This window comes from Conger conger, chromosome 4 (genome assembly GCF_963514075.1).
Source record: "Conger conger chromosome 4, fConCon1.1, whole genome shotgun sequence".
NCBI classification, from domain to species: domain Eukaryota; kingdom Metazoa; phylum Chordata; class Actinopteri; order Anguilliformes; family Congridae; genus Conger; species Conger conger.
This window is the reverse complement of record NC_083763.1, coordinates 49,847,524-49,866,308: the sequence shown is the minus strand read 5'-3', so window position 1 is coordinate 49,866,308 and position 18,785 is coordinate 49,847,524. Positions and strand designations below refer to the sequence as shown.

The window sequence follows — 18,785 nt, the reverse complement described above, 5'->3', positions numbered from 1 at the left end:
TCTTGTCAGCTTTGACCAGTCTGGCCATTCTCCTCTGATGTCTCTCATTAACAAGGAATTTCTGCCCACACAACTGTTGCTCACTGGATGTTTTTTGTTTTTTGTACCATTCTCTGCAAACTCTGCATGAAAATCCCAAGAGATTAGCAGTTTCCCTGACCCCAGCACCAACAATCAATCAATGGTGAAAGTCACTTGTTGAAATGATGGTTGATGTGAAAATAAACTGAAGCTCCTGACCCATATTTGCATGATTTTATGCATTGCACTGCTGCTATACGATTGGCTGATTAGATCATCACAGGAATAAGTAGGTGTACAGGTGTTCCTAATAAAGTGCTCAGTGAGTGTGGTTACTGTACATACAATAGAGTCACAGGAAGTCTGCACATGAGAACTACACATAACGTATTTGTTTTATCACATTCTATACTGTGAAACTAAATTGAGTTTCCAAAGTTTAGTGCTTGACTAAGGATGCAAATGTGAAACAATCCCTTTGTTCAATGCATTATTTTATCTCCATTTCAGAATTGGTGCATGTAACCAGCTTATTTACATGTCCTGTGAGTTACCTCTCAACCATCAGCGCTTCATGAACAAAATGGATTAGCTACAGCAATCACACTGCCGAATGACTGAAAGGGCATACGTATACCTTAATTAGAATGGGATTATTATTACTGAAGTCACTCTAGTACAAAAATCATCCATGCTTGTTATTTGCTCTTCTATGACAAGATGGCCAGAAAGCCAGGTCTTGTACTGAAGAAATCTAAACAGGATTGACCTGTTCTCACTTTTTCCCTTTGTTGGCCCTCGTACTCTCGTTATTTGAGTATTTCACATTCAATTAAACAGTCCTTTTTCCACACGATGGGAGCAGGCAGAGATAAATCAGAATCATTAAGCTCTGCCATTTTAGAAATATCATGTATGTCAAATTGAAATGCATGGCTTTTCCCACTTAAATATCCCCTTAACGGATAATTAATTCCCTCAGAGCCGCCTGGCCTTTCTTCATACTCTTTTCATTAAGATCTGAAAGCTAAGTGGGTAAAGCGAGGTGATTTTTGACTTTTCGCTGAATGACAGATGGTCATCTGTTTGCTAAGAAGGTAGTTTTAAGGTAAGGAGCAGTCAAGCTGATTGGAAAAAGTTTGTGAGTGGTGTGGTGTATGTGTGTGTGTGTAACTTGCATTCTGTACATTTAATGTGTGAAATAAGCTTCAGAAACAACCTAATTAGAAAATGACAGATGCAGATATGCGTGACGAGACAATGCATATATTCATATTCACTTAGGTCTGTTTTTTTTCCTCTCTTTTTTAAAATACATACTTTTAACTGAAATCAAGAATCAAGTGCCACTGTCAATTAGCCTTATATAATGCATTTCACCAATCACAAGGGGCTCTTGAACATCTATGAAAAATCAAGAGACAAGTACCCACTAATTAAAACACAAGCCTTAATTGACCACTCCGGAGCTATATATACTCATAGCTCAAAAGTGTTCAATTAAGCCCTATTGTTTTAATTAGTGGGTACTTGAGTGAAAATGGCTCCACCAGAAATGTAATGGGCCAGCATGCAGGAAAGGTGTTGATTGTGCATTAAGAATCCATCTCCCTTAATCAAATGAGGCTTTTTTTCTGATTGTAATTAATGTCATGTTGCACCACTTGACAATTTTTGCTCTGTTGAGGGAGAGTAACTTCATTACAACATTACCATGTTGACTATTTACAACTCAGCATTCTGCCGCACATAATCAGATAACAATGCTATACTTAAGAAATATGGAATCTATTCTGAAAATGATTGCCAATGAGGTGTGACAGTTTGGCTAATTTCAAGATTTGCCAATGCGGTGAGACAATTTCACTTGTCAAGCAAAAAAAGTAACTTCGAACAAAACCTATTTTATTCTTGAGAGAAAGAAATATGATTTTAAGAGCCAATTCCACAGGCACAGATTAAGCTTCGTCCTAGACTAAACTGAGAATTGTATGGAGAATCTCAATTAATTTAATCTAGGAATCTAGTCCCATGCCTACTAGGCCTAATCTGCGTCTGAAACTGGCCCTAAGTCTCCTGACAAGACTAAAACACATGCTAAGACTTTTTTGGAGAGCGGGACTGCCAGCCACAGTCGGCCCTGGCACAGTGTGGATTCAACACCAGATGGGGTCCGTCTATGTACTATGACAACGGGGCTGAGTCACCCAATTTAATACTCTTGTGACACACACTCACTCACACACTCACGCACTCACTCTCTCTTTCTCTCTCATACACATACATAGATACATTTCCCTGTAATCATTTTTCTTTTAGTGACTCACTCAGTCACTCACTTGCACAGAGAAAGAATGGGTCCTTACTATTTTCCTGTAAGACCCTCACTCACTCACTCACTCACTCACACAAAGACACATTCTCTTTCTTGAACATATGCACACACACACACCCCATGAGACATGTGGGAGTACAGAGCAGAGTCAGACACTACTTTACATACAGAAATCCAAGTGCCAGTGTGTTTAACCCTTGTGTTCTCTTAAGGGTCAAAAATGATCTGCCACTATGTTTAACAGCAGAGAAAACCCCTTTTTTAATCTTGAAATTTGTGATGAGTGACAGGTTGTTTCTTCATGCAAAATAGATTTCAATTTCAATAAATTCAATTAAGCTTATTTACTTTAGGGGTTTAGTGAAGGCCCGTCATTTTTTACCCTTCGGACAAGGGGAGTGTACAGAATGTTAAGACTACACAAGGGTTAAGGCTAGTGAGAGAGAAGAGAGTCCAGTTATGGATACGTATTATTTATTGATAGATAGAGATAGATCAAGAAGTTTACTGGTAGTTTCTAATGAATTTGTATGGTCCAATGTCTTTTCCGAGGTTTCCGGAATAGACATTCTGCTTTCAGGAACGGACCCCAGGAGTATGTGTTCTGCGTGTGGACAGTGATTATTTTATAAAGCCACAATCTTCCAAGTATGAAAAAGAGCATGCCTAACTGTCATCAACTAATACAGTTGTTAACATAATAATAATAATAATAATAATAATATATTGCATTTATTACGCACTATTAATTGAGTGAACAATCTCAAAGTGCAAAGATGAATCATTAATTAATGATGTACAAAGCTTTATCAACTTTTCAGTAGTTCATTCATTGCATTAGTTAATGCCAATTAATGTAACCTTATTGTAAAGCTTTGCTCTCTACTATAGATACTTTTTGAGAAGCTATGATTAGTCAACAGGTGAGTGAATTATACAGTAACTGACAAAAACCGTTGCCATAACTCTGGAGTTGACTGGAACAAGGCCAAAGTACTCTTCTCTCAGACTTTCTGTTTCATTTATTAGGGTCGTTTTCTACACAGCGTTATTGGCAGAGAATGGCACAGCTGTTGGCGTGTTTAACAACGGACACTTTATTTCTCTATCTTGTTCTGACTGCTTCATCGACCACCCCGTGACAACCCGGCAATGGAACAACCTTCGTCACCAGCCTGGGAAATGCGCCATAAATTGGTGCTTTCCTCTGAGCAACAAACACCCACAAATCAGAAATGGTTCATTTCCAACAGCATTCACTGGTGTGTTTTGTTTGAGTGTTTGTGCGTCTGTGTGTGTGTGCGCATTCATGTGTTTGTGTGTGTGTGTGTGTGTGTGTGTGTGTGTGTGTAGTGCCCTTCTCCAATTATACTGGGAATCAACTTTCAACAAGACAGAAGGAGGATAACCTTTCTGCTTTCAGGGCTTCTGGGAGATTTCTCCCCCTCTCCCTCACTTTTGGCTCAGAGGTGAGAGGCGCATCAGTATTCATGACGGGCCGCTTTAATTCACTGAGATGCATTTTTATTCCAGACAACAGCCTCTTAACATTTTTAGAACAGCGTTGTTAAATTCAGACCACATGAGTCATCAGGGAAGAACAAAAAAAGGTGTCAATTGATGTTTAACTGGCTGAGTTAGCAATTTTTTTGGTCCTCTCCCCTGTCACAGGGGATGCAAGATATAACAAAGTAAAGATAAAGAAAAGATGAAGATAGGAAATAAAGCTATGTTTTATCCTGTCATCTCCCAAAACAAGGAAAAAATACAAAGGCAATACTGTGTCATTTCCCCAAAAGGCTATCGTTATTTCAGTTCCTAATACATTGATATTAAGTGTGATAAAGATATGCCATAAGTCCTTTCATTTTCTGCTTCTGGCTTCTTGTCATCAATACAGTATCAGAGACATTAACTAGAATGTCAAGAATGCCAATTTGACTACATATTTGATACAAAATCTAAATTACTCATGCTACAAGCAGCTCCCCTTTTGTATGTACAGTGGGGTCCAATAGTCTGAGACCACATTGAAAATGTGGGACTTATTTTTCATGTAATCATGGAAATAAAGGATTTCGACAATTTAAAAAGTTACTTCAAAGCTTTGCAAGAACTACTTGAAAAACAAAGAAGAGCAAGGAGTGCTGCACAATCCACAATCACCTGACCTCAACCCCACTGAACATTTATGAGGACACTCGAAGACTAATAAAAGTCAAGGATTCAGTAACATCACAAAATGGTCTTTAGAATACTAGGAAATAATGCTGGGATAACATGGATCGTCAGATTTTGCACACATTTGTGGAGTCCATGCCAGCTCGAGTGCACGTTGCCATCAAAGCTGACATTCTTTCACAGATTCAACTTTTTTTCGCATTTTCGCTAGTGGTCTCCGACTTTTGGACCCAACGGTTTATTTGCAGCAAAACCTTTGCTACAACAAATGTATGAGTATTCATTTTCACCCGAGTAACATGCGCACAAGAAAAGTGAGAGTTCTTCACTTGTTTACCTGACTTTGGTTCGACTGAGAAGTAGGGCTGTCCATGGAGAATACTGTAGACCACTCTGGCACTGTTTCCATATGTGGGGTCATCAGCATCTGTTGCTGCCACCTGGACTACAGACGTTCCTGTAATCAGATCACATTGATTTGTCACTCCCTCAACAAAACATTTACATACAGTACATGTCTATGATAATGATTTTTCTAATTGAACATACATTACCTACTCTACATTCCTTTCTCCACATTGAAAACATTAACAACATCCTGAAAACATTAACTTAATATACGTAGATGTTCTGCATGCAAGAGAAAAATGCTTCTTATTCTGACAGCCACTTGCAGTACACATTTCTCAAGGCTAAATTGATATTCAAAATCAGCTTCATATGGAACTCGAAACCATTTCCAGATACAGATTCAAATTTTATAAATATGGATCTACGTACTTTGTTTTTATTTCAGTAATCATTTGCCCCTTGTTTACTTGAATGCAAATCATACTTGTCGCAATTAAGTATTTAAAAATATACCAAATATGGTATATGAAAGGCAATTATGAATGATCTGCAACAAAATGCCTAATCTTTCATATTCAGTTAAACCCCATCTGAATATGCAGAAAATCATAGGAACACTGATTACAGTTTTTAAGATTTTGACATTTTGGATTGAAATTATGTATGTGAGAAACTTTGAGAAGATAATCTATATTATAATATATTTGTTGGAATAGTTTCAGAAGACTTGCTTATTTGTAGCTGTGATTACAGCAAAGTATTCCGTTGGTTTTATAATGTAATTTCCCACTATTATTTTTGCAATCTGTGACAGATACTGTATATTCTGTTAAAAATCTATCTCCAATACCATACCTCCCTTTATACAAAACAAAGTGCGTTACAATCCAGAGCACAGGACAATCTATACTGTATATACAGTATTTAAAACTGATAATGAAGGACAGCTCATTTAAACCTACCATGATATTTATGTGAACAATTCAGTTATTTTTGGAGAGTTCAAATCTAATTACAGTAGCTATGTTTTTTGGCTTGATAAGGTCATCATTGTTGGTGATTTTAAGAGCCACGTTTTAAATTTCACTGAGTTGTTCAACTTTACTCAACATGTCTGGTCTTACTCATGTAAGGGGCCATACACTTGATTTAGTGCTTACACTAGGTCTAAAAGTTGGTCCTCTCTTTGGTCCTTGGTTAATGTCTATTATTAATCATTTCCTTGAGAAATTCCAAAATGGTTTCAATCAGAAGCACTGCAATGAATCGGATTCTGTAATTATGTGTTAATGGGTGCAGACCCTGGGCAGTTGCATAGGTGTGGTGTTGCTAAACCTTAGTGTGCCTTTTGACATGATTGATCATAGTGTTTTCATTGAGAGGTTTAGGCAGTTGATGGGTATTGTGGGGATAGCCATGGTTCTCAACTTATCTCTCTAATAGGAGTTTCTCAATCGCTATATATGACTACTTCTCATCTCCTGCTCCACTTAAGTTTCATGTAGTTACACAGGGTTCAGTTCTTGGGCCAATCCTGTTCACTATGTAAATACTTCCTCAAGGTCAGATTATTTTAAAAGCTTTAAATATGTCTGTTACCACTGTTGCATGGACAATACTGAACTGAGGCATACGTATGATGTACTGGCAATCTTTGTCATCACGCACCTTTGCCAAATTCGTGCTCCTTTCGTGTATTTGTTATTCTAAAACACGTGCGGGACGTTTCTGGACATGCCACTCTTTTCTATGTGTGGCTACAGAGCCTGTGGGGTGGGATCAGGTTTCAGCAGAGCATTTATGGCTAGGTAGCTACGACAATGATGGAGGTGACAAAGCAAAAGTACAGCGAAGCAAAACCACAAGCTGACAGGGCTTGTTCAAAAACCGGAGTCAACCTAGGAATTGCTTTTCCTCGCTGGTGACAGAAATTGAAAAACGGTGAAATTGAGATAAAAACGGCGAAATGGATTTGAAATATAAAAAGGTAAGTGGTGAGTGGGTGGGGTTGAGCTCAGAGAACTGTAAACAGAGCACCACAGCAAGGCTGAAAAGTCCTGCATAGTTATCATCAGAGCTCCTGGCGACCACCAGGGGGCCGCCTGTTTTCCCTCCTCCTGTGTTTCCTTATCTCGTTTTCGTTAATTGTTCATGACTAATCTATTAGTGGATTTCATCCGCGTGCCCTTGTCTCGTTCATTATTGTCTGCTGTTTCCCAGGATTTATATGTTCCCCGCTCTTGTGTTTCACTGAGTCTTTGTCTTGCCTTCCCTGTGAGACTGCCAGCTCCCCATGTTTCCTGAATCTTTTACTCTCTCCAGTTTCCTGTGCACCTGTCATGTTAACGTCCTCTCATGTTTTCTTCAGGCCCTTATTTTCTTGTTTACTTTTTCCATTTGATTTAGGAAAGATTCTTGTTATCTAAGAAATATTTCTTCTCATCAAGAACTTGCATCAGTTTAAATGTTTTTGTTTTGTCCCAACAGGATCACTGTAATTCTCTTTTCATCTGCCTCAACATATCAGCTCCGGAGAGACTGCAGTTAGTTCAAAATGCTGCAGCACGGCTCTGTGTAGGATTAGCATTATAGCTCACATAGCCCCCACTTTGGCCTCTGCACTGGGTACTGCTGCAATGAAAGATTGATTTTAATATATTGCTAATCACTTTCAGGGCGCTCCATGCTCGAGTTTCCTCTAACCTTATATTTCTGAACTCCTGTCCTCTCCTTATACATTACATTACATTACATTACATTACATTATTGGCATTTGGCAGACACTCTTATCTAGAGCCACGTACAGTTGATCAGACTAAGCAGGAGACAGTCCTCCCCTGGAGCAATGCAGGGTTAAGGGCCTTGCTCAAGGGCCCAACGGCTGTGCAGATCTTATTGTGGCTACACCAGGATTAGAACCACCAACCTTGCGTGTCCCAGTCATTTACCTTAACCACTACACTACAGGCCGTCCCCCTTATCTCATGGACTGGACTGTTAGGCCAACTGATCCGGTTTTACTGGCCATCCCCAGGACACTCTCCTCCATTTTAAAAAAGGGGCTTTTGCCACTGTATCTCCTACGTTTTGGAATAGTCTTTGTTTGGACATTAGATATGTGCTGTGGGCCATAAACTTTTTAAACACCACTTGAAAACCTTTTTATACCGACAGGAATTTAGATGATATCAACTGCCAACTAATGTGTTCATGCTCATTTTTAATGATTAATGAATTAATCTAAGCTGGTTTCTCAGTCTGGCCACAACCAAAATGAATCCAGCTAAAGCAACTGTGAACCTGTTTTTGTTAACCATAGCATTTCAGATTGTATAGTAAAAAATAAGGCCTGTCTTCGATGACCTTCACTAAAAGCAATCCACACATACAGTAATGCCACTTAGTTATACTATGAATCAGTTACTGTACCACAGAGTCTGTTAAAAAATGATAGATAAAGAGGCAATTGCATAAAAATGTCTTTTGACAAGTGTGTGACTCTTTGAAAATGCCCTTTGCTGTTTTGTATGATACTATGATAAAAACTTGTATTTTAATGGGTCACTAACTGTTCTGAAGCTCATAGCACATAAAAGAAGGCTTGGTCTCACTATTAGGTTATATTTTACTTTTACAGTAAAGTGGGTAATAAGAACTGTCAGTCACTTGCAAGAACTGTATTTTTGGCTTTCACTAAATTTATTGCTTGCAGAAAATATAGATCTGAACTCCCTTTTTCCAGTCATAAAGATGGTATTAAAGGTTTGGGGAGCCAGTTTATGTCATAGACCTACCACTGAAAACCACAACTGGAGAATGCATGAAGTCACATAAAGGCCGTTTGTATTCTTTATTTATTTTTATTTTATCTCTGCAATTCCAAGAAATAGAGCTTTCTTTGACTTTGAAGCTGAACTGTGATTAGTGTGGGATTTTGACTAGGTTTTGTTTCGAAAATATAAATATAAGACATGTAACAAGTTTCCTGCCTTGCATGTGAACCGGAAACGCAATATTTTGCTATCATAAAAAAAAGTAACTTACAAAATGTATATAGATTCAGAAATAACCTAATCATTTTGAGGCTAGTTTCACATTGGTTTCAATGGGAAAACATCCAACCGTTCTTAACCACTGTAGTAAATAAATACTCATAGCTCAACTGTTATTCACAGGTTTTACAGTGAACCGTGTATGGCCATTGTCACTGCACAACACCTATGATTTTGGCATTGATCAAATAATAAATAATAAATAATATATATATATATATATATATATATATATATATATATATATATATATATATATATATAATTTATTATTTATTATTTGATCAATGCCAAAATCATAGGTGTAATATAATATCTGGCTAGGGTTTAGGCCTCCAGCCTTGAGTTGACATTATGTTGAAATTGCACTGATCACTGCAGCTGCTCTTCAAATGCATCTATTAACGTATTCTATCAATTAATAGATGTATACCTTGTATTTGAAGTATAGTTATAGAGCACAGTCTTCAGACCTATAGGGTCTCTGCATTTACATGTCAAATCTGCACATAATTGTCTAATTAAATTAATTATTCCCCTCTTAATTGAGCCCATTTATCACTCAGCCCAGTTCTGCAACCGTTAATGATTTAAACACATCTATAAAACAGTCATTGAGGACAAGAGTTGTCTACCCTTCTTGTAGTTTATGACACTGTAAATTGCTTTATATGGATACTTATAAAGATGAAATCAATTATTCATACACCATTAATAAGACTTTAAATGAAAATGTTAGTAGGAATTTGTTATATAAGAAATCTTGAACTAATTTACGAGTTTAATTTCCTGCATATAACCTGAACATGACTCACAAGAGCTTTTACAAATAAAGACATTGTAGGGTGTGTGTGTGTGTGTGTGTGTGTGGAAGTAAAATCAACTGATTCACGCAGATGCATAACTGCATCAAAATTTGTAATATCACAGCAATTTGTTTTACAAATTGTGGAATTATTTCAGTTGGATAATGTTGAGAGTTGGTTCATGAACATTAAACTTCTAATGTGTTTTTCTTTATTAACTTTAAGTACTCCATATTTTCCTTCTCCTTGTTGTATTGGCTATAATAAAAGCTTTCACGTTCTGTGCCTTTGTCTCTGATTCTTGTCAGCTCTTCATTTCCCTGTTTTATGAATTTATGAATCTAGTTCTGTTCCGTTTCATGTTTTCCTAGTCACGCCCCGTGTCTCTGTCTTAGTTATTTTCCCTCTTTCCCTATTTCTGTGTTTTCTGTGTTTGTGCTCTGTTCCATGATTTCTCTTTCTCCCATATACGTATTTCCTCTTTGGTAACTGTCTCACCTGCTTCTCGTTGTCATGCTGTTAGTGTGGCATATAAGCCTGCCTGATTCTTGGTTCGGTACTAGTTCATCTTATTTCTTGCTTATGTTTGTTCCCAGTGATTCTAGCCTCTGCCTCCTTGTTCTGTTGACCTGCCTGCCCTTTTCCCCTGCCTGTTTTTGTATCCCATCCTGCCACTTGCCTGCTCCTCATCCCTTCCGATCCGACCCTCAATCATCCTGGACCTCTTTCTCTGCCCCAGACCTATTCTCCATCCCGTTTCTTGATCTCCCGGCTTCAACCTCCGCCTGTCCATTGATGACCACCTGCTTTATCTACTGTACACATTTTGTTTGGATTGCGACCCATTGCCTGGACTTGATCACAAACTCTGGTTACCCATATTGCCCTGTTCTGCTGTGCCCTGACCCAATTCTGTCGATCTTGATTAAAGCCTGCCGTTTCACTTTATTCCTGGGTCTGCGATTGGTTCTTCGGTCCCTGCACCTGACAAACCAGTGAAACCAACCATTGTATAATGTTCTCAATAAACAATCCGAGCACACCTTCAATGATTATTGATGCTTCAGTAATGCAAATCATTACCATGAAATACAGCTCTTTCTACTTCAGGCTAGGAATTATTTTAAGTATGCATATTTTATATATTATTCCTTAGCATATCCTGTAATTGTAATACAAACTGGCTCTAATGTATATTCAGTCTCAGCCAAAACACTTTGTAGTTACTTAAATATTGAAAGGATGTGCTAATTTTACAAACTGAAGAAACATAAGGCAGAATTACCGAAAAAATTAGGCACATCTGATTTTGAATTGTATTCCTGTGCTTTCTCTGAGATATAGGCTATTGTGACATTACATTTGTTCTAACTTAGCATCCTTTCTATGTGAACAATTTGCTGTGGTTGATTCTGAGTAGGTATGTATTAGGTTAGTACTTGGATGGAAACACAGACATTACTGCACTTAATTGTTCAGATAAAGCAACATCCATCTATGCAAAGTCTGAAATGCGCTGGAGTTCCTGCCAAAGTCACAAAATGTCATTCCTCCCATAAACAAAATTAGTACCGTGCCCAATGTGTTAGCGACCTTTACTTTACCCTGAGACTTACAAACTTTGTCTCTCTTTCAGCTTGCAATATCTGCTATCCTATTCTGGGCAGAATATCACATGCATTTCAAAAGGATGCATAATCCTTTTTTCCCATGCAGACAGCAGAGAGATCTTGAAGTGAAGTAAGCTGTGCTTTTTTGTCTGTCATGAATACCACAGGAGGTGCTATTTACACATACTGCCCTACTTAAATCTGCTATTTAAGTATCCAGCTTGAAACATTCATTTTGTTTCCTGGTATTTCTGTGGCAGTTCTATTATGCACTTATATCGTGATTATATTTCAGGCTGTATATGTCCCCATATACATGGTGTCTGTGAGTTGTATTATTACTATTAATCATTTTGTCAAGCTGTGCTTATATCAAAATATGACATTGACTTGCCATCAGCTTTGCAAAGTGCAAAAGTAGTACTGTAGTAAAGTGTAGTAAATAACGGATATTTTAATTATCATTAATAATAGAAAATGTAATTGTACATTTCGATGGTCGAATGCTTTTTTGCCTCAGATATAGTAATATTGAAATAAGCTATAAGAAATCTGCTCTTGTTCTTACAGCTTCAGATCTGATGCTTTAACCCTATTCACTTTCCCCCCTTGTGGTTGAGTCGTCAATGTCCCAAATTATTGTTGCATTGACATTTATAGAATACAAAAACCGCAACGTGATAAAACCACAAAACGGCAATGCCAGATTGTTAAAAAGACTCTCCGCTAGCGAGAGGAGCAGTCTAGATGCTTATCAGCCTCTTATTTGCAAAGCAGGGCAATAAAACTCCAGCCTCCCCCATGCCACACTCACGGTTTACAACCCTCACCTCGCCACAGACTCAGACAATAAAAGGCATATTCTGAGCACTTTATTAGGTAGACCTGTAAATGCAAATATTTAATAAACCAAATATGTGGCAGCAACTAAAGGCATAAAAGCATGCAGACATGGTCAAGAGGTTTAGCTGTTCTTCAGATCTAATCTCTGAATGGGGAAGAAATGTGATCTAAGTGGCTTTGACCGTGGAATTATTGTTGGTGCCAGACAAGGTGGTTTGAATATCTGAATATCGAAAAACAAAACAACATCAAGTGAGCACCAGTTCAGTGGGCAAAAATGCGTTGTTAATGAGAGAGGTCAGAGGAGAAGGGCCAGACTGGTTGAAGCTGACAGGAAGGTGACAGTAACACTAAGCAAAAGTTTCACCATGTAATTCCGATGGAGGGAAGAAGGGTGAAACTGATGTAGGATTAGATGCAATGCATTTTTAAATATGGCAGGTGGTAGTAATCATGCTTTATGAAACAGGCCTGAGGTGTTACTCTTCAACGACTGCCATTTCTATGCTCTCTGTCCTCACCTGCTATGATATAGAGACTGTTCTGTATAAAAAGTATGGATAGGTACTACAAAATGACAGATGCTCATGAATTTGATTGAGCCAACTTAGGTACTTAAAATGCCATTGCTAAAGAACAAGAATAAGATCCTAATGCAGAAAATGCTATCGCTGATTATTAATCACTCTGACCTGCTGCTATTACAATTATTACCCTCTCTACCACTGCAAAATCTTTGACTATGACATATTACAATCTTTAAGCCTAACTGACATTTTAATTGTGACCATTATAAAAAAGATTTATCATTTTCACTGTGGCCATTGGTGTGTACATGTGTGTGTGTCCATGTCTGTGAAAGGGGAAGTACATGTGCAAATGGATGCACTTTTGGATGCATGGATGTACTGTATGTGTGTGCTTATATGTGAAAGAGCAAGAAAGAGAGAAAGAGAGAGAGACATAGAGGAGCGAGTCTCACCAAGGGGAGACATCTCTGGAACCCCAGCAGTATACGGCCCATCCAGGAATTTTGGTTCGTTGTCATTGATGTCCTGGACCTTGACAATGAACTCGGACTCTGGCTCCACAGGGCGGTTGGTGGCTCGATCCACGGCCTGGGCACGCAGAGTGTAGTAGGCCTGCTCCTCTCTGTCCAGCCGTTTGGTGGCGTGGATATCTCCCGTGTTCTCATCGATGGTGAAGATGGAGGTGGCGCCCTCTCCAGAAAGCACATACTTAATGTTTCCTTCCCCCTGGTCCACATCCGAATGAAGCTACAAGGAAGGGACAGGTTCATAAATGAGAAACAGAATGGGGGAAAAAACATACTGTAACTTAAAACTTTCAGAATATTTTAGGATTTCCAATCTGTGATTCAAAATAGAAAGCAGGACTGTAACTGCAGCTTCCTTGTTTGAAGTGCCGAATCCCATTAATACTGTACATGAATATTTATAAGGCTATAAAGAAGACATGCCACATTTCGGAAAACCGGAGACAGAGGTTATAAGTAGTATTTATGAATTTATTTTTTACAAATGGGTTATTTTGTTTATCAGAAAATGACGGAAACATGAGCCTTGTGTGAGCCTTTGGATCTATGAATATAAATGTGAAGCGAATTTACAAATGTTTCTTGTAAAACATAATCAATATTGAATGAGCCCAACATCTGAAGAGCCCCTATTGCCCGAGTACAAATTGAAGAGCTTTCACAAAAACAAACAGCAAAATGCTTCTCATTGGAATAAATATTTTATGCATAGTTTAATAAAAACCTGCTCTTTGGCGCGCCAATGTCTCAAACTTCCGGTTGCGTTATGCTGAATTGTCATCAGGTGCCACATTTGCTTCCCTTGCAAAACATAAATAGCGGGACATGACTCTTCCTCTGGATTCCCGTGAGAAGTACAGAGCACAGTTCACAAGCGCTATTTAGGGACACATTGCTGAAAGCACCATCGGGGTGTGAGAAGGTGAATGGAATAAAATTCCGGTCAAATCGATGCTGACAGTGATTCACTGCTTTGTGCATAAACAAATCTTTAAGGGAAACGGCAGCATGTGTTTATGTTCATGCGATTGCTCTTGCGCATCAGACACAGGGCGAAACTCAAAGAATAAGCGGGCTTGCTAACTTGCAATTCATTCCTTGTGACATGTGGCATATTCAAATTACCGCAGCGGGCAATTACGAAACGCTACCATCCTTTTACTGTTTGGTTCCAATTTTCAGCGCTTATGATTGTAATTTCTACTTCCACTTTGTCGACTGAGACATTGTTCTTTATCAAATCTACTCTGTGGTTTGCAAACTTTGTTTAACAGTGGTCTCAAGAGGTTCCTTAGCTGCAAAGAAGGCCCCAGGCTTTGAAAAAAAAAATGTCTGATAAAAGTCTTAAAAGTCTTTCATTTCTATTCTCGGGAGAGGAGGTTTTCTTCTATTCAGCAAACTGTGTACACAGTGTTGAGCAAAGTGAAAATAGTCCATACCCACCAGCATCCTATAAGCAAGGCTGGCAGCACTACACCAAACTGGTCTCCACAGAACTGCTCAATGCCCTTAATGAACAAATGCCTGCCAGAACTATGTACACTACACAGTGGGCTTTCCTCAATTCTTGGGAAAAGCATTTACCCAACAAAAAACACCTGCGCTCCTTTGTGTTGTGAAAGCAAAATAATAATTCATAAAATGCACGATAAAGAAGAGGAAGACACGGTAGACAGACCAGTTTGCTAAGCCAGTGTAGTAATTTGGTGTTTTGATCTTATCAAGAGACAGCAGATTTCTGTGTTGATCAATTTTTACCGGAATAATTACTTGCTCTGAGGGCTTTGATTGACATTAGTGCAAAGCATGAAATGGTAAACAAACTAAGATATGCTTTTCCTCATTATAATTCCTGTTGAAATCAATGCAATTTAATATTGAGGAAAAACCAGACAATCACTGGGCGCTTGTATAAAAGGGCATCTTAAAACTCCAGAGAGAAAAGGGCACATAATCTGGACAAAGGCAAGAAAGGTGTCACGTTGCAATGGGTCTAACACAGAGAAAACACAGAGAAGCAGATTTTGGAAAACAAATTATGTTTAGGATGTGACATTTCACAAATTCAATATTGACTGAAAGTAATTATTCTAAATAAATTTAAATAAATTGAACTCTTCAGACTCTCCAGACTGAGATAGTGGCAGTTAGGCCTTCCATTAGGGTGGCATTAAACACAAAACATATGTTCTACTGATTTACAGCTATGAGTCATTATCATGACTGCTTCGAAATGCATTACAAAAATCCAAGATAAATAAAATGAACTATTCAAAATGTTACACTCAGGAATTTTTTGTGATATTCAATAAAAACAATTAGATTATCTGTTGTTATTGTGTCAAGGAATTTTTTTGTTCCTGGTTAATTTAAGAGCAATAGACCAACAATTTTTATTGAGACCAAACCCAGAAACCCTAACGCCTACTGGATCACCATCAGTGTTGGCCTGACAGCATTTTGCAAATAAGGACTTCAGCAGTTCAGTAGAGTCAGGGCCATTAGCCATCTATTTTGTTCTCTGAATAGCCAATTCTCATCTCAGCTGCATTGCCTCTGCACTGACTGTGAAAAGTAGTGTTGATTTGCAAAATGCTGGTGCTGACAACAGGTAGCTGGGAATACAATGGCTGGGAAGCGTTGCCCTCTGTAATAAGAAGTAATAAAGTCTTGCATTTACTGCATGTAGTGCTTTTCTCACATTCAAATATCTTTTCAGTGATAAGGGAGAAACATGCCTCAATGAGTAGCCAATGTGTAGCATCTACCTGGGTGATGAACAGCAGCCAATTTGCCTCAGAAGTTTAAACCAATTAAACTGGGGAATGATTAGGTAACAGACCAGGTTGTGAATGTATGTGACTAGGACACTAGGGAATCATCTAGTATTTTCGATAAGTGACCACATTTAGGACTTCAGTTTAATGTCTAATCTGAAAGACAGTGTCTCCTACAGTGTAGTGCCCCAACCTTGCACTGGTACATTGGCGTTCATTTAACCAGAGGGAAGATCACCCCCTACCGGCCCACCAACACCACTTCTATGAGCAACTTAGTATTCCTAGGAGGTCTCCCATCCCATGTATGAACCAGAGCCCATCTGCTGAGCTACAGTTGTAAGGAGCAGTGCATGGTGGCACGGCTGCTCACATAATGGTTTAGTAATTTATTTGCACATTAAATAATAACCTAATTTCTGTTTTGTATGGCTATCGTAAATGCAGTATGTCCCTGACTCGTCCACAAATGATTGCGTTTTATTTTCATGAAAGAAAATTAGTACATGGGACATTAGATTCAGAAAAAAACACCAATTGTGACTACATTTTCTTTCGGGGAAAAAAAGATTAGCTTCGTATTTTCACTGGAATTGTATCATTGACTTCACAATGAAAACGGGTCTCAATGACCTATACTAGAGCCAACCAGGAAATTAGCCTTAAAAAATAAGACCAGTTTTGGCCGCTTGGTATCACTGGGATGGCCCTGAAGTGGTTTTCCTCATATCTCTCTGATACGAGTTTTTCAGTGTCAGTTGGTAACTTTATGTTTGCATCTGCTTCACTGTACTGTGGTGTGCCCCAAGGACCTGTTTTGGGCCCTACTCTGCTTGCATTACACATGCTTTCCCTTGGGCAGGTTATTAGTCACTTTAAAGGTTTTTCTTACCATGCTTCTGCAGATGATATTCCATTAGACCTCTCCTTCAAGCCTGATAAACCTGACAAGCTGACTGTTTTGCATGATTGCTTACTTGCCATTGAGGGTTGGATGGCAAACAATTTCCTGCAGCTGAATGCATATAAAACCAAGGTTCTTATTATTGCTCCAGACAAAATGGCTCCCAAGGTTAAACAGTGTATTGGTTCCCTTTCTTCATCTGTTCAGTCCAGCCAAAGAAACCTAGAAACCATTTTTGACGAGGCTTTGAGCTTTGATCAGTATATTAAGTGGTTGGCTCGTTCCTGTTTTTAAACAACTGAGGAACATTGGAAAACTCAAGCCTATTTTGTTACAACCCATGTTGGAGATGATTATCCAGTCATTTATTTATGGATTGCCCCTATTGTAATTCCATTTTTCCATGCCTCAGCAAGTCATCCCTAGACTGTCTACAAGTGGTCCAGAATTCTGCTGCCAGGCTTCTGACCAAGTGAAATAGCGTTAGAGTTCAGTTTTAAATGTATGTTATTACTTATAAAGTTTTGCATGGCCTGGCATCTCCCCATATTAGTGATTTACTCAAACCTCACTAGTAGGTCTCTTATGTCTTCTGACCAAAAGTTGTTGGCTGTCTCTCTGATTAGACAAAAACAAAAGGTGATCGAGCATTTGAAATAGTTGGAATCACAGCCCTTCGGAACTAAGATCTGTGGACTGTATTTACTGCTTTAAAAAACAGTTTAAGACCTATCTATTCATACTGGCTTTTGTCTAGTTCCCTTTATGTCTGTAATTGTTTTCTGTTATAATTTTATCATGTTTCATCCATGTTTATTTATCCGTGTTTTGCTTGTGAAGCACTTTGTGATTAGAAACGTGCAATATAATACAGTTTACTTACATGCTTGTTTGTTTACATGGAAACTACGCTGTATTTTAAGGCTTAAACAGGCATACACTTCATGGCCACAAATTAATCAAAGTCCACAAACACAGCCCAGGAATTTCCCCCAGCCCAGGAATGACCCTTTACTGAGCCAGTGGTTACCAATCGCCATCATACACTAAACACTTTCATAACAAAATGAAAGAGTTGCTGTGAGGAAATAGAAAGGAGAAAGAGATGCAACTGCGAGGAAGGGCAATGGTGCAGTCGTTTCAGCCCCGCGCTTGCTGTGCTCGGCTTTTTTTATATTCATTTATACCTTTCCCTGTGGGCCTCAACAGAGCCCTACGCCCGGGACTAGCTCTCTGGCACAGCATGCTCACTTTCTCCCCTCCCTCGTTTTTCTTTTTACGACTGACGGTGTTTGCATTGCATTGCAGAGAAGTCCTGGATGAATGGCACTGGTTTGCCACTGCTCTCTCTCTCTCTCCAACTCTCCCCCTCACGCTTTCTCATTTTCAATGGTGCTGGTGCCCGGCACAGCACCCAAAACGAGTTTTTCCTCTTCTGTAAGCATGCTTCAATTACCCTGCCCCCAGGGGACCAGATGGGAGCCCGGCTTGGGTCTTCCCCGTCCATCAATCTGTGTCCTCCCTGCGGTAAATAGATGTCCGGCTGCACCGTCTTCGTGAGCTGCCTCGTACAGTACGGATGGATCAGAGAGCGGGTTTCTTAACCCGTGAAGCATCAAGTCCATATGCATGCATCAACACGGAGGTCTGCTGAAGATGAATGAGTACAGAATGGATGCAGATTGAGTAGAAGATTCTACTCTGCTAAATAACACTGTCATAGTTATTTATAACTCTGCAGCCATACTTTGTACTACATTTGTCTTTAACGTTTCAGTTTTGTATACGTGTTCATTCATTCATTCATTCATTATCCTAACCCGCTTATCCTGAACAGGGTTGCAGGGG

The 18,785-nt window shown here is 38.9% G+C and overlaps 1 protein-coding gene across 1 annotated transcript in view; it reads right to left on the bottom strand.

Annotated features, from left to right (window-relative positions):
* LOC133126006 (cadherin-7-like) overlaps positions 1-18,785 on the bottom strand; it is a 112,728-nt gene that overhangs the window by 41,776 nt on the left and 52,167 nt on the right. The window contains exons 3-4 of the mRNA XM_061237790.1: positions 13,182-13,476; positions 4,875-4,994 (exon numbers count right to left, since the gene is read on the bottom strand). Of these exons, the coding sequence (XP_061093774.1) occupies positions 4,875-4,994; positions 13,182-13,476 (415 nt within the window). The remainder of the gene's footprint in view (positions 1-4,874; positions 4,995-13,181; positions 13,477-18,785) is intronic.